General features: G+C 32.9%; 1 protein-coding gene across 2 annotated transcripts in view; it reads left to right on the plus strand.

The window, feature by feature from the left end:
• Positions 1–15,684, plus strand: part of LOC105210478 (lysosome membrane protein 2) — a 67,843-nt gene that overhangs the window by 45,165 nt on the left and 6,994 nt on the right. Inside the window, exons 1-3 of one of the 2 annotated variants that reach the window (XM_054229230.1) lie at positions 8,798–9,656; positions 11,543–11,634; positions 11,879–12,036. In XM_054229230.1, coding sequence (XP_054085205.1) covers positions 9,380–9,656; positions 11,543–11,634; positions 11,879–12,036 — 527 coding nt within the window. In that variant the 5' untranslated portion in view covers positions 8,798–9,379. Of the gene's footprint in view, positions 1–8,797; positions 9,657–11,542; positions 11,635–11,878; positions 12,037–15,684 lie in introns of those variants that run through there. The other variant, XM_011181477.3, reaches the window with a different exon arrangement.

The following is a 15,684-nucleotide window of genomic DNA, read 5'->3' on the forward strand; positions in this document are numbered from 1 at the left end:
TGAAAAGTAAAGCAATTGTCTATGAGACATTCATGTATGAACAATGGAAAAAATGTGTGCAAATAATAAAATTCTTACGATTTGCCACACAAAACCATATCAAGTTTGCATTACGAAGCATATTTGAAATATTTTAATTACTTGTACGCTGACAAGTGAAGTATTATGTATAAATTTTTAAATAAATAGGAGCGATTGTAGGGGCTGATTCCAATGAAATATACTTATAATTTTATTTATTTATATTTATTCATACGTGTGTGGTAGAGCTCTTAGTATTCGACTAATCGACTAACCGAATAGTGCATTATTCGAATAATAATATTCGGTTTGCACTATTCGGATAATCGTCAGTCATCGACTATTCGATTAACCGCTAATTTTCGACTATTCGGTTTACCGTTCGTTGTCGACTATTCGAATAGTGAAAGGTTATTAAATTTCTAAGTATATTGAAAAATATGTAACTCATGAAAAATACGAATAATTCACATTTTCACAAATAAAAACAAACAAAAATCAAAGGCTGCTTGGATTTCAAACAATTTTCATTTATTTAAATGCTGCCAGCGGAGCAACTATTCGAATAGTCGCAGCAGAACAACTATTCGAATAGTCGTAACATTGCGACTAATCGAATAGTACTAACCGGTTAATATTCGTACGAACGGTTACAACCCGGATATTCGAATAATCGGTTTTCAGGGTAATCGAATAATTTTAAGAGCCCTAGTGTGTGGAATAAAAAACATAACACTTAACTTATCAGAATTTGAAAAAATATTTTTTTAATTTTTGTGACACCCTGTACTAAAATTTGAAATGATTTTTTCTACAATTTCCAACATAATATAGTGGTTAGAGGACCACATAGGTATTTAGATAGGTAGTTATATATAAATTATTTTTTTAATAGTGCTCGTCCTTATACAGGAAATGTGCTCCGAAAAAAAATCGCTCTGGAAAACCAATAGCCATCCGGACCAAGCTCATGTTTTAGCAAAGGTATAAATTCAAATTATACATATAGTAAAAATAAATCCAGTAGTTCCCAATCAATCACGCGTAATTTTGAATTCGTTAATTCTGTTCCGGAAATTTTATCTATGTCAAAGATGATCCACGCTCTAGAAGTTCAATTGTCGAAAATATCAATAACCTAATGGAAAAAGTCGTGTCCGACCATAAGCAACTGTTACGATTACACAGGAGCTACATACAAAAAGAAGCTCGATATATGTATGGGTGCTACATGGACCCAGTGTTCATTTGCGAATGCTAAATTGGAATAAAATCGATACATTACTGAAACAAATGGTTACTGGTGATGAAAAGGTGGCCAGTTACAATAATGTCAAGAGAAAATACTCATGAGTCGTGATGATTCCGGGCAAACGGGGATTAAGGCAGAATTGACGGTGAAGAAAATTTTGGTATACATTTATTAGGATTAGCAGGGAATCATCGACCATGATTTCGGACCTGTACTTCAACAACTTCACCCCCGGAAGAAAGCAATCGCCCTGAAGCGGTCAGCTTTGTCCTATAGACGAGAAATTGTGTTCCACGAGCACAACATCACACCACACACAAAGATAGTACCTCTCCAAAACCCTCTCGAAACTGATTGAGAAAGAGCTTCCCTGGCCTGGCACCATGTGATTACTGTCCCCGCTTTTTTGTGAATGGCGTTATTTTTATGAGAATGACCTTATTAAATTACCTTCAAAGTAGGAACAATATTCCGAATAAAACAGCGTATATTTGACCTAAATCGGATCATTCTAACAACATATGTAAAAATGAACCCTTAATTTATTGCAAAAATATTGCATTTCATGTTACTAGAGCTCCTATCCATAATAATAATATAATTGAAATCACTAAACATTAATTTTTGGAAACATTTAATTATTCAAAAAAGGTTCTCAATTATGGTATATGTCAATTTGGCAATCCAAACATACTTCAAGTAAAATTTTATGTATACACAAATAATAATTTTTGCTAATTTCCTTAAACGACTCAAACGCATATGTATATGTAATAAAATGACAAGTGTTTGGTGATGCGTGCAACAATTAGCAGCTCAATTTCATTTTGTATACCCATTCATTAACACAACAATTGCAAACACACACACATGTGTGGTATATTTATATGTAAGTGGAAGACCACAAAAAGAGTGCAGATCATTTGTAGGTACTAACTGTTTGACCATTTGTCTGCCTGACCGCACACACCAAACTGCCGTGTCATTTGGTTTTCCACGCCAATGTGAATTTGTGCAATATTCGCGAGGCGAACACTTTGCATACACTTCTATGAGTGTATGTATGTATGTGTTTGTATTTTTGTAAATCTGCATATGCAGTTTGTACTAACTCTGGGTGAGCTAAACATAATAATGGTATGTATAACACAGCTTTGCTTTTGGTTGCATTGTTTGGTGACACCACTTTGTATATTGTTGTTGCTCAGCTTATGCCTTGTCATTGTTTAGGGGTGTTGCTGTCACCGGCCGCAGGTGGAAAATATATTTCAAGTTGAGTTTTTTCTCACTTCGGCTGGTAGCAACAACAACATGCCGATAATGACAGAGCAAAATGGTGACTATAAGCTTGCATCCGCAGTGTGTGCGCGTGTGTTTCTGCTTTGTATTTCACTATCTAATTGTTTGGAATTGTTTGGCTGTATGCTAGAGTCATTCTCGTAGCTCTCACGATTCAAGCGCTGCTTGGAAAAAAATTACCGTTTTTTATGCAAGTCAATGCAAATGTGCAACATAAAACACGGTCGCTTTAAATTAGTGCAAAGTTAGATTGTCCGTTTAACTGGTTTAACGGTGTGGACTAGATTTTGTTTTTGTTTAAGAAATATACATTTTTTTTTAATATGCAGTTTGTAAGATAATAATACTTAAAAAAATAAGTTTCTAAAATCTGGAGACAAAAGTTGAATTTTCACAGATGCTAAATATTTTTCCTAAACATAGAGCACAAACTCACTGCTTCTGTATGTTATAAGAACTTCCTCTTACAAAAACGTAACCGTGTATGTCAAGAGGTGAACCCTCTGTTCCATTCACCTTTTAGATTTTGATACACCAATATATACTCCAAGCACATACATATACATACATCTTGTAATAAAGCTATATCTCAGAATCCGTAGGTTTCCGAAAAGAAACAAAAACCTGGCGTAATCAGCGAATGACTGATGAAACTTACCAACTACTTATGAACATCAAAAAAAGGTATGGCACCTGATCGTTAATCGAGTAGCCGGCTGTGCGAAGGGCAAAAACTGGTTTCTCAATTATAATCTTTATCGATTTTAAGCTACATTGAAGGAGAAAGAAATCAATATATCAAAAGTAAAACGCATTTAAGCCAAGGATAGAACGTTAAAAACAGGGAGAGAGAATGGAGTGCCGACTTTCTCAAAAACACCTTTTCAAACAATATGGCACTTCCAAGATCAAATCACATATTATTGAGTGAATGACTCAGAATATAATAAAAAAATAAAAATGTAGACAATAAAATCTCCACTTTGTTTACCTTAATAAAATACCGTGCTATTGGATTGTAAAAACATTATTCGCTAAGTGAGCTAATAAGACGAGCGTCGAGTATTTTAAGTGGATATTTCCTCACTTGAAATCATACCAGTCAAGTTTAAAGCGGTATGTATTGAAAGTTTGTAACTCACATAAGCAAGTATGAATAAAAATATGCCCAGTAGTAAATCAAAACCAACGAAGTATCTCAATAGAAAGCGATACACACACATTAAGGAGTTAGGTGGGTTTGAAAATTTGTTTTGCGTTATTAAATAGTAAATATGTTAAAAATATTCTCCAAAAATTTCAAATCGATCCAAGTAAAATTCTAGTAGATAAACCTTTGGAAGTTCTGCAGATCAGAACACGCCAGTTTCACTTGAAAACTTTATACCCGTGTATCTCACAACTCAATTTAGAAAGTCGGTGGAGACGATTTCTCAAAAAGTTTTGAAGCGATTTTGTTGAAATTTTGCCCATTTTTTGAAATAACTTTGAGAAAAATATTATTTTTTATTACAAATAATGTTTTCTAGTCAAAATTTGTTTTCTTATCCAAAGTCTGTCAAAAATTAATTTTTTTATTTTTCTAAACAATCTTCCAATAACCAGATTTATCCATGTACTATCGAAATATTTTTGGATGAAACAATAATGTGTTATGCCGTCCACGGCAAGATCATTTTTTGAGACGTCAGGGGAGTTGAGGTACGAACGACTGAGTTTTCGAAATTTTGAAATAAAAATTTCAAAAAATACTGTTTAAACATGTATCTTTGATATAATCTATTGTTGAATAAAAAAAATTTTGAAAAATACAATTAAAAAAAAAAAAATTTTTTGAAAATTTTTTTATAGTAAAAAATTTACAAAATAACCCTATCTAATGTATACTAATTTGTTGAGGACCAAAAAAATTAAAATAGAAATAATTCGTATTACAATTGCTATAAATCTCATCCTTTTTGGAAGAGTTCTTTTCTAGTCTAAACACTACTACTTGAAATAGCACATTTCAGACTAGTTTGATCTTAAGTCCGAGTTTAGGTTATATGCTATAATGCTTGCTGAATAAATAACAAATAAGTTTTATATATACAAGTACCTATATACTATACATATCTACCTTACTATGAGTATTGAATTAGAAGCAGACTACTTGTAGAATGGTTTGTATTACATCTTGCCCCAAATGCTTATTAGCCATATCGTATTAACCAGTCACTCATGACAATGATTGCTGCACACATGATTATTTATTATGTATGACCAGTTATATATCTACAAGTGTAGATATCCATTCATACATACTCGTAAGTAGGCGTTTGGCAGTAACAAAACAAAGCTCAAAGTAATTTTTGATGGCTTTGGGGCGGTAAATGCGCTACTGTACAAGCAGCTCAACTTAAACGCGCACAGATTACAGTGGCAATAGACATACACTATCATTTAGCGATTTTTAGTACTTGGGTTGAAACTTTCGTTACTCATGTGTCACTCCTTTTGTAAAACTTTGGCAGCGTACATTACATATCTTACTTAAAATATTTAACAAAAATGTGGCTATGAGATATATTTATACACACATGTTTACACATGCTTGTGTAATAAATCTGGAAGTGTTGCGCATGCGTAGATAGAAATTGACAGCTGTGGAGGCAGACAACACAGGAAAGCCAACATTATAAACTGACCGACAGTTAGACAAGCAGCGGCCGTGCAAAATATATAAGTGGCGGCGAGTTACATATTTAAAACGCCTATAAAAGCTGCGCAGCCGCATACCAGTAGTGAATCCAATGCATCTAATTATAACAGAAAGTGTTTTTTGAATGTACATATATTTTTAGTTTACGGTCGCTTACATGCCGCTAAGGTTAAACACGAGCAAGTAACTGCCAAATATGTATATGAAAAGGTTTCACTAAATACAAAAAAAAAATTTTTAATATTTTAAAATATTTTTAAATGTTAAACTTTTTTTATTTTCATTAAAAGCATTTTTTTATTATTTAATTAACGGCTACTTGCCGGAATATAACGCGAAATATGACTGAGTGGCATGAATGGTGCGGCGCTGTGGAATTCCCTTGACCTTGAAGATGTTGTCTTATGCTTTTTCGCTTTTATTGAGCATTTTTTTACGGAATATTTGCGCAACTTTCACTGCTCCACAAGCGAGCGAGCGAACGAGAAGAAGCGCTGACGCAGCGCTCGTAGCCAAACCAAGCGATTGCCGAACTATTCAAGCCAAACTGACCGTGCTAATGTGTATGACTTACGTTTAGCAGCAACGACAACAATAAAAACCAACAAAAACGGCTATCAGTGACAGCGGTGACAGTGTCGCTGCCGCAGCAGCGTTGAACCAAGTTGGAACGACAATATTACGCCATTATAAAGAAGTAGCGCATTAACAAAAGCAACAACAACAACAAATGCAAAGATTAAACTGAAATCTCCATATTGTTTCACAGTTGTATCGTTGTAATATGCAAGAAAAGAGGTGAAACACAGCAGCTAATAAACGCAACGCTTTTGCAAATTCAAGGTCGACGCTGACCGCACGCGTCGGCTTTGTGTAGTTACCATTTTTCTTAGTCTTTCATATGGATCGCGCCGCTGCTGCGCAGAAAATAATTATAACTTTTGTGACATAGTTTGGCCCGTTTGCGAGCGCTTAGTATTTGCCCGATTGGACTTTAGCGCTCGCTTTTGTTGCAAATAGTTTTCGGAATTTTGCATACATATTTACTTAAAGTTATTTTAAATGTTTTTGTTATTTTTCAAAATCTAAATATACACACCTCCTGACCTGTGATTGACGAAGATTTACCGCAGAAATTATTTATCATTGGTATTTGATTTGTTTTCTTTTTTTGTTCTGAATCTGCACATGCACCCCTGATCATGTATTTATGTAAATATGAATCGCATAATTTATTCAAAACTTTTTAAAAGTTGTGTTCTCTCCAAAAATATTTATTATTAATTTTTTTGAGCTAGCCTATGATTTTTCGAAAATTATTTATAAACTTTTTCTAAACAACACAAGTTTTTGAAATCCGTTTTCTAAAAATTTGGTTATCATAACTTTAAAGCGATGCTCACTTCTCACTTTTTGATTTTTTAGCAACAAAAAAATATAAAAATTCAAAGCAGTCCACCCTTCAATATCTTTCGAATGTTTTTGTCGTTTTTCGACGCTAACCGGGTGTTAAATAACACTCCTCTAATACTTTAGGTTGCACTTGATGTAACGGAATATAAGAATTCCTTACATATTTCTATCGAATCGACCATTAATCAGTCCTAAGCTGGATAAAAATCTGGGTCAGTTCCAGCTATGTAGAACCGGTGGGGGAACTTTTATTTTGATGTAGAACATAAACAGAACAGAACAAACAATCTTAAGTGTTTTTGTTGTTAATTTCATATACTTCTTGTTGAAAGCATGGAGTTTTAAGGAAGAATCACTAAGCATTATAGAACTTTTAAAATTTTAACGCTTTCATTTTTTAGTTTCTAGTAGTGTATTGTACCTTTTACCAGTTCTTTAAGGCCTTAACCAGTAAACCAACATTTGGTAACTTTAAATTTTGATTTCTTGGAACAATATCGATAGAAAACGATATCGTTATACATGTATTTAGAAGGGAGAAATATATTTTTTGACACAATGTTTGCCTTAAACCGACTTTAACAGTTATATCTCAGTTTAAACGGAGGAATCTTCCCTGAATCACCGCCTTTTTTGCTATGGCTTAGAACTTAACATGGCATTTATATACATTTGTTATGTCAAAACAATTGCTATATAAAGGGACGCTACAATAGTAGAGCGATAGTACGTTGGTACGATCCAACAACGTGTCGAAATTATTAAAATTTCCTACCGAAATTCGGAGTCAGTGGCCTCAGCTTTAAGAGCGCCACGTTCAATTTATGGTCGTCATAATCGTTCTGTCTGACCGCACAATGATAACCGAACAACCGAATTTGATGATATAGACTTGGACAATATGTGATTCCAACTAGACGGGGCCACAAGTCACACAGCGGATGTCACAATCGATTTATTGAAAACTAAAATTGGGTTCAGCGTCTGGACTTCTGCAAGCTTGCCCGTGGTGGCCATGCAAAAGAAGTCGAGTTTCATATATAATGGCATCGAATGTACTTCCACAGGAATAAAGAATTTCATTAATATCCGAAACTATTATTGTTTTATTAAAAAAAAACTTGTGTAGGAATCTTATTGAAAAACTTTTCAATATAGCTCTGGCCTTATATACCGTATCACATGATTTCAAGGTGCAAACCGAATCGGAAACTTTAGTATAGTATCCCCCGATTTCAGGGTTGATAAATTAAAAGTTAACTAATAATCGAAATATCGCCACATAAAATTTGTTAAATTTTCAACTTAAAATGCAAATATCTCGAAAACTCTCCTGCGGCAACTATTATATATATTCGTAATCTGGAGATCGTCCTCTTTCCAACCATACCCATTTCATCCCTGAAATCGGGGGATACTATACTGAAGCCGATCCCGGAATCGTACGAAGTTATTGTTTAGAACCCAGTATGGATCGGAGTGATGGTACCAAACAGCTACGACTTCAACTAAGAAAGTCATAAACATATCATTTTACTCTATTTTGTAAATGTTACTCTCTTATGGCATTACTATGATTTCATAGTATTTTCGAAGAAAATAAAAAAATATTTCATTATATTCCATAGATATGCTAGAGGTTTCGCGAAGCTTCTTACAGGTCCTCATAAATATAAAAGTTGCACTCAAAGTACACATATGCATGTATGTTTTTTGAGATAACTCTTCCTAAAAGTTCGTTCCAGAGCGAACTATGTTATAATGAAATTTGCAGAATTTGCACCGATCGAGATTTGAACATACAATTTATTGAGGTATTCTGAGGATTTCAAAATATTTTCGATTATTATAATACAAACTTTATTTTTTCTCAGTGTAATGGTTAAATAGTTAAATTTTTTCACTACGAACAAATGTTTTATTAATGTCACAATTATGCTGAATATACCAAAATTTTGACTGCAAAAAATTAAAAAAATAGCTGAAATAGCGAAAAATGGATTCGCAGGTGAATTTCGAAAGTTTTTATATACAAAGAGCCACAGAAAAAAATATACAAAAATGCATTTGTAAGAAATTAAGAATGTAACAAAGAAAGTACTCACCAGCGTAATCGCATACCAACTTCGGTAGCGAAGAGATCGCTGTCACATTTTCGAAAAGAAATGCCCAAGTGAATAGAAGTGACGTGGATTTCGTGGAAAGGTTTTAAATACAGCTATTTTAATCAAGCCCTCGTGAGCTTGCACTAAAAAGTGCTTGAAGTTTTTTTGTAAAAAATAGAATATTGTGCAATATTATTGTGAAAAAATTTAAATAATTCTACTTAAGAAAGTGCACTGAGTTTTAAAAACAATTTTATTAACTGATTATTAAATTATTACTTATATGATTACTAAATTACATTGCAGTTTGCATCATAATTACAGTTAAATAAAAATCAATAAATTTTTACTCAATAAAATAAAACGACTGCCTCAATCAGCGTTCGTGTGCGTGTGTGCATCGCATGTGGAAAAGATTTCATTATAACTGTTTTAAGTAACGGTAAAGTGGTTGTGCATTACTAAGGTGGACGACAATTGATTGATTGCATTTATTGACTCACACACCAGCCTCGTGTGCATGCAATCGATGATTTCTAACGTATTATAAAGACGAAAATACTATAATTTTAATATTCTAAAGAAAATATGATTCTACGCCGTAAGAAGCCAGCGCAATTTAATGCCTGGCGCTCATTGTTGCGTTACATCGGTGGCCTTTGCTCCAAATGCTTTGCGCCAGAGCAGCAACTTTTGCCAACACAACAACAACAAGAGAAGCAGGCAACACCGAAAAAGTTGCCGGATCACTATGAGAATACAAATATATGGGTGGATATAGTCACTTGTGAGTCGTGCGAACAATCCTTTGTGCTCTACTCAAATCATGAAACCAAATTGGTGGAGGTGAAAATTTGGTCATTGGGTAAGAAGTGATAGATTTTTTTCTAAATTTCTAAAAGATTCGGGTTCACATAATAAGAACGCACTCGGATTTATTAAATAGTGAAAATGAAGAAGGGTCTTTAGGGATTAAAGGGATTTAAAATATATTTTTAAAGTAATTGTTGAGAAAGTCGTAACCTCCTTTCACTCATGACGTCACAAATCTATGCATTATCTGTCAAATTCTTTTCGAAAAAAGCAACGGAATCTCATTCTTGAAAAATATCGAGTGTGACCTGGATGTTAAACATGAGAATGATGCCAGTTCTTCGGTAGTTTCCTATAGTTTGTAAGTAGTATAATTTCTTTTAATTTTCTTAGCCATGTAAAATCGGAAAATTGAACAAGAATTCCATATTTGGTTACCAGGCAAATGATTACAAATAATTAGGTAATTATAAATATACTTAAGATTTCTAAAAGCTCTCCAGTTCTTATGAAAGCAATCAATAACACCAATAAGTCTGTATGTACGCTTAAAAAACCAACTCTTGCCTGAATTTCGGCAACTTTCAATACACATCACTAGCCTCAAGGCCAATGCCACAGTCCTTGGGGAAAGTTTCCCAAAAGTAGCACAATCCAGCAGTCGGTTATGTAATCGGCAGGGTAATAAAACACCGCGCAACGTGCGTAACGGATGATTCAAAACGGGCACAATGCCATGCATTTTACGCTCTCAATAAGCGACAGTTCCTAAAATTCCCAACCGCAGAGCAAAGCATCGCCCATTTTTACAACATCTTTCAACATCTCATGTAAACACACTGATTGTTGCCGGCTATTAAAGTGCAAGTATATGATATTTACTCATCGCATTTGTTATTTTCTGGTCAATTAACACATTGCAGTGAATGTAACTGGATATATGTATATTGAAATACGTATGTATCTATACAAATATATAGCCGTATATGCAAGATGTATGTACGGAAATCGACGTGTGACATCCGCTCACAGTTAACCAAATAAAGGTGAATATTCGCAAAGGAACACAAATTTGCATGTTAACACACGTGACTTATTAGACTGCAGTGAGTCAAGCATTCTTTTTTTGTAAAGGTATACATTTTATAGTAGAAAATATTCGAAGAGTTATAGCCCTGGTAAAGAGAGTATGGCGATACCTCGTTGAAGTCCTATAACCACTTGTTTGTCGTGTTCGATCCTGTTGTACCTCTCACTAACTCAGTTCGAATACCTCGCTCTTTGAAAATATTTGTATGAGAGAGCAACATCAATGTTATCCAGATATGTTCGGTATAAGAGAGTCTATATCTTATCATTAAAGTTGTATAGTTACTGGATTAATATTACTATTCGATTATTGACCAGTTACTAGTTCGATTCTCTAGTTTCCATAAGAGAGTAATATGAATGTTATCCAAATAAATGTATATACCTTTTCCATATTATTGTTGTAATAACTATGAATTGATTATACCAGTTTGTTTGATTTCAACCAGTGGCTTGTTCGATTCGCTACTCCCCACAGCTTAGCGAATTAAACACAGCTGATGCAAGTACCTTAACTTTTCATTTGACATCTCCGCGCATATTGCACAATTTAGAGTGTTGCCGTGTCAATAATTTATTTAAAAATTTATAAAAATATTTTTCAACCAACCTACCCATATCGAATTACCGTTTGCCATGAGGCCGGCCTAAATACACAAAAGCCGGTCGACTAAATATTTTTGTACTCTTTTTGGTCCGATATTCTTGGCACTGAACAAAGTGCAAAGGAGTAATTTTAATCATTTTTGATTTGCTTACCTGCTTCATTCTTTATTTAATTTATTTTTACTTATCTGATTTATTTTATTTTCGTTATTAATTTAATTTTATTTTTTATTTCAATTTCAGATAGACTAGCTGTGATAATTATTGGAATAGTTACATTAATTTTAGGAATATTGCTTTCAACAATACCATGGTTGGATTATTTTATATTAAAGGTGAGTACCATCACATCGAAATGTTAAGATAATTGGATTATAGCAAAAGATCTCAAGATATTGTAAATCGACTTCAAGAGTTTTGATATTTTTAAAATGAAGCTAATCGCTGCTAACCATTAATTTCGAAGTTGTCCAAAAACGTTCAATAGATTTTGAAATGATTTAACTTTTACCAACGTCTTATCATATCGAACGTTTCATATTACTCTATTATTTAAAACAATTTTATATCTATTTACAGAATTTAAGGCTATGGAATGATACGTTAAGTTATCATTACTGGCAGCGACCAGGTGTCGTACGCTTAACTAAAGTTTATATATATAATGTTACAAATCCGGATGGTTTCCTGCAAGGAGAGAAACCCAGATTGACGGAAGTGGGTCCATTTGTTTATAGGTGAGTGAAGTTACCTATGAACCACTAATTAAATAGGCTATTACAGCGTTATTAGTTGGTAATTAAGTTTGATTAAAGTACAAGTTTTAGAATTATAATTATATGATACACTTCAAATAGTAGGGAATAGCAGTTGTAATTTAAAGATTAAATGTAATGAATTCAAAATTGATATACATACATATATATAATTACGATCATGCTTGACGAGAAAAGTTTGTATTATGTCAATCTATGCGAATTATACCAGTTATTTCCTAGATTGGCTATTCTCCAAAATTTGGCAAATCAAACATTGCTTATAGACTTTTCACATAGTCAAATTGAGTCAATTGATCAATTAAACATTTGATTGAGCAAACAGTTTTTGCCCTCCACACTGCCGGATAATCGATAACCGATCAGCTGTTATAAATTTTTGTTTTTGCTCTTCATAAAGAAGTTGCTAAGTTTCATCAGCTGATTACTATTTTTAGTAGCGACGTCTACCTATGTATATATAATTACAAATACGGTCTTTGTCGTAGAGTTGCATTTCATTTTCAAGTAAATTAACATTCAATTAAAAATAAATGTATTTAGATTTTTATTTTGTATGGTAAATCGAGCTTAATCAGCGTTTTAATCGAGCAGAGGCCGTTTAATTGATCAATTAGCTCCTGTGTGAAAAGGCTATTATATTTGATTATGCCAGTCTAGACGTTTTATAACAGTTGATTGTTCGATTCACTACTCTCAAATGCTTTTTAGTATATAAAATATAATAAATATCTAAAGCTCTTACAACAACAATGTAGACTTAGTTGCTCAGTATCAAAATAAAATTTGGTACTTTTTTGCAATTTGCGTCAAAATATATGACTTTCGTCTGGCTTTTGACACGTGTGTATCTAATTATTCGGTCGGCCTTTATTTGGAACACTTCAATTCACCTTTGTCTCGGCAATTTTCCAGTTAAAGCTACTGAACGAGTAATTTCATATGAGTAGCTGTTTTTGGCTTGTTTATTCGTCTAATAATTTCAAGACTCAAATGTTGTTGCATTTTTTTGAAAATATTTACGAAAATGCATTTATGACCAAAGTGTGTTTAGCAAATGGTTCAGCCCAAAAAAAAGCACTCTTACGAAAAAATGTACTCTGTACTAGCAAGTAGAAATTCCACACATGGGTTTGAAGTAACTAAAGCAGGCGTTTTGCAAAGCTTTTGCAAATGAAATGCTCAACTTGCGCTATTGAAAGTGATAAATGCGCTGAAAGCGCGAAACGCCTAATAAGCAACTCGAAAATATAGGTCAATTAAAATTACAATGTATTGGCAATAAGTGCAATTTTTTAAGTGAAAATGTTGTGCGTAAGCACTTTGTTGTTGGTTGTTGTTGTTAATGTGCATTGCAACAGAAATGGGTGAAGTTGCTGAAAGTTGCACATGTTGCAAAAGTGGCTTTTCGCCAACGCCAGCAAAAATATAAATTTTGTAAATACGAGCGTATATGTTTACATACATATATAGATGAGTGCAAGCGAGTGAAAAATTGTGTAAATTTTGAGCAAAAATATTTCATAAATATATTCGCGTCACATTTGTGTTGTTTTAACTATTTTGGAGGTTTTTACTTGGTTTTTCTCAAAAGATTCCCTAATAATATGTTCGTAACTGTTTCAAAAAAATAATTTAAATTTAAATCTTCTAAAATGTTTTACATTCTTTGAGGGAACTTGTTGAAGATTGTTTCAAATTGAACCTTTAAATTGGTCTAAATGAACCTTTAAATTCAAATTGAACCTTTAAATTCAAATTGAACCTTTAAATTGGTCTAAATGGGTTAAAGTTTACGAAAATATTTCGCACACATATTTGAGGTCATACTTTAACCATTCCCAGATTTTTTTTCGAAAACTAAATGTGAATATGTGGACTTCAATTTTTTTTATTCATGAGTTCAGCACCACTTACAAAAATAATATTTTAACTACAACCAATTTTTCCAGCTACCATTCAAGGTCATTTGGGCTAGTACTAACTTGTTAACAGTTGATTAAAAACTCATAAATCTTACGGGTTATTAATATCAATTATAATCTAAGGCGTTGAATCAATAATTTGTGGATTAAATTTTTAAATACCGTTACATTAAACTGTAACGCGAATACAATACGCCATTAGTGAATGAAAAATGGTAAAATAATCGGTAAATGCAATATTCAAAAAAACATTTTTCATCAATTAAAGCAGAAACAGCACACGTTTTTGACTATATTTTTGAATAAATAATTCGTATAAAATAGCCGAAAATTGGTTTGAAATTAAATAAGCAATCTATAGGCAAAGCAAGCCTTCACAGCTAAAAAATATCAAAGTGTTCTCTAATAATTATTTTTTTAGAGAATGAGAGCTAACTATAAATCGTCTCAATGAATAATGTAGCTTAATGAATAGATTAAGATCAGAGACTAACTCACTTGGACAACCAACAGCGCCGGTCCATTGTGATGCGGTTAATGTTCACTCCTGTCAGTGCCAAAACCGGATGGTGAAGAAGGAATTTACTTGATATTTCCACCTCGTCTGCCTACTACAGCTATGGTAGTTTCCGTTCGACAGGATTACCAATCTCATCGCATGTTTGGCTATTCCAGAGTGTTCCGCGAGTACACCCACTAAACCTCTTTGTAAAAAGAATACCATTTCTTAACAACACAGTATGCATATTAAAACATCCAATAGTTAACCTAATCAAAAAACGATGGAGACAAAATTGTGACACGTCACGTCATAATCGAAACAAACAAACACATTTTTTTTAGTAAAGACTTTCTCTATTTTTGTTCATGAGGTCAGGAACCAATGTAATGTTCTGTCAAATGCACCGCAAAGATAGAAAATAAAAGTGTAGATAGTTTGATAATCTCTTCTTCCGTCATTCTCAACCTAAGCAGTGTATGTCCTATGATGAATAATGATCATATTCAAATATGAAAAAAAATCATACTCACCAATAGATATGGTATAGAATTTCGTTCATATTTTATATTTTATTGAAATAAAATGGCTATAGCTCTAAAAACATCATTTATAAGTCTAACATATCTTCACAGCCAAGAAATATTAAATAGCGATAAGAGCATATGGGAATCGGGATCTATAAATACTGTATATAAACCAGGATATACTATCCCAACACTTTACATATTCTAACAACTCTAGTTAAAGGGGCATATTATAATTTAAAATGGCATCGACTTAGAATAGAGATTTCATTTATAGTGCAAAAATAGAAAGGCATAATTTTTAAGTTTTGATTTTTTTTTTTAACACTATCATAGAGGAGTTTCTTCGAAGTATGTCATTAATAGATCTTTTCAAATCGCGTTGTCATTTCCAAGAATACAATTTTAAGATAGTGGGTATTAAATTTTAGATAAATATGAAAAAGTTTACTTACTCGACTAGGATTTTAGTACAAATTCTACAGAACTTGTTAAATAACAAGCATATTGTATAAGTGTATTTCTAAATCATGATCTATCAAATACTTATGCCGAACAACTTGTCAAATAACCACTTAAAATCTGAAAAGCATCCGGTTTTAAGGAAGATATTATTATGGGCGACTACCGCTGTAGGAAAATTGAACGAGATTAACTG

The sequence above is a fragment of the Zeugodacus cucurbitae genome, chromosome 4, assembly GCF_028554725.1.
Source record: "Zeugodacus cucurbitae isolate PBARC_wt_2022May chromosome 4, idZeuCucr1.2, whole genome shotgun sequence".
Classification (NCBI taxonomy): Eukaryota; Metazoa; Arthropoda; class Insecta; order Diptera; family Tephritidae; genus Zeugodacus; species Zeugodacus cucurbitae.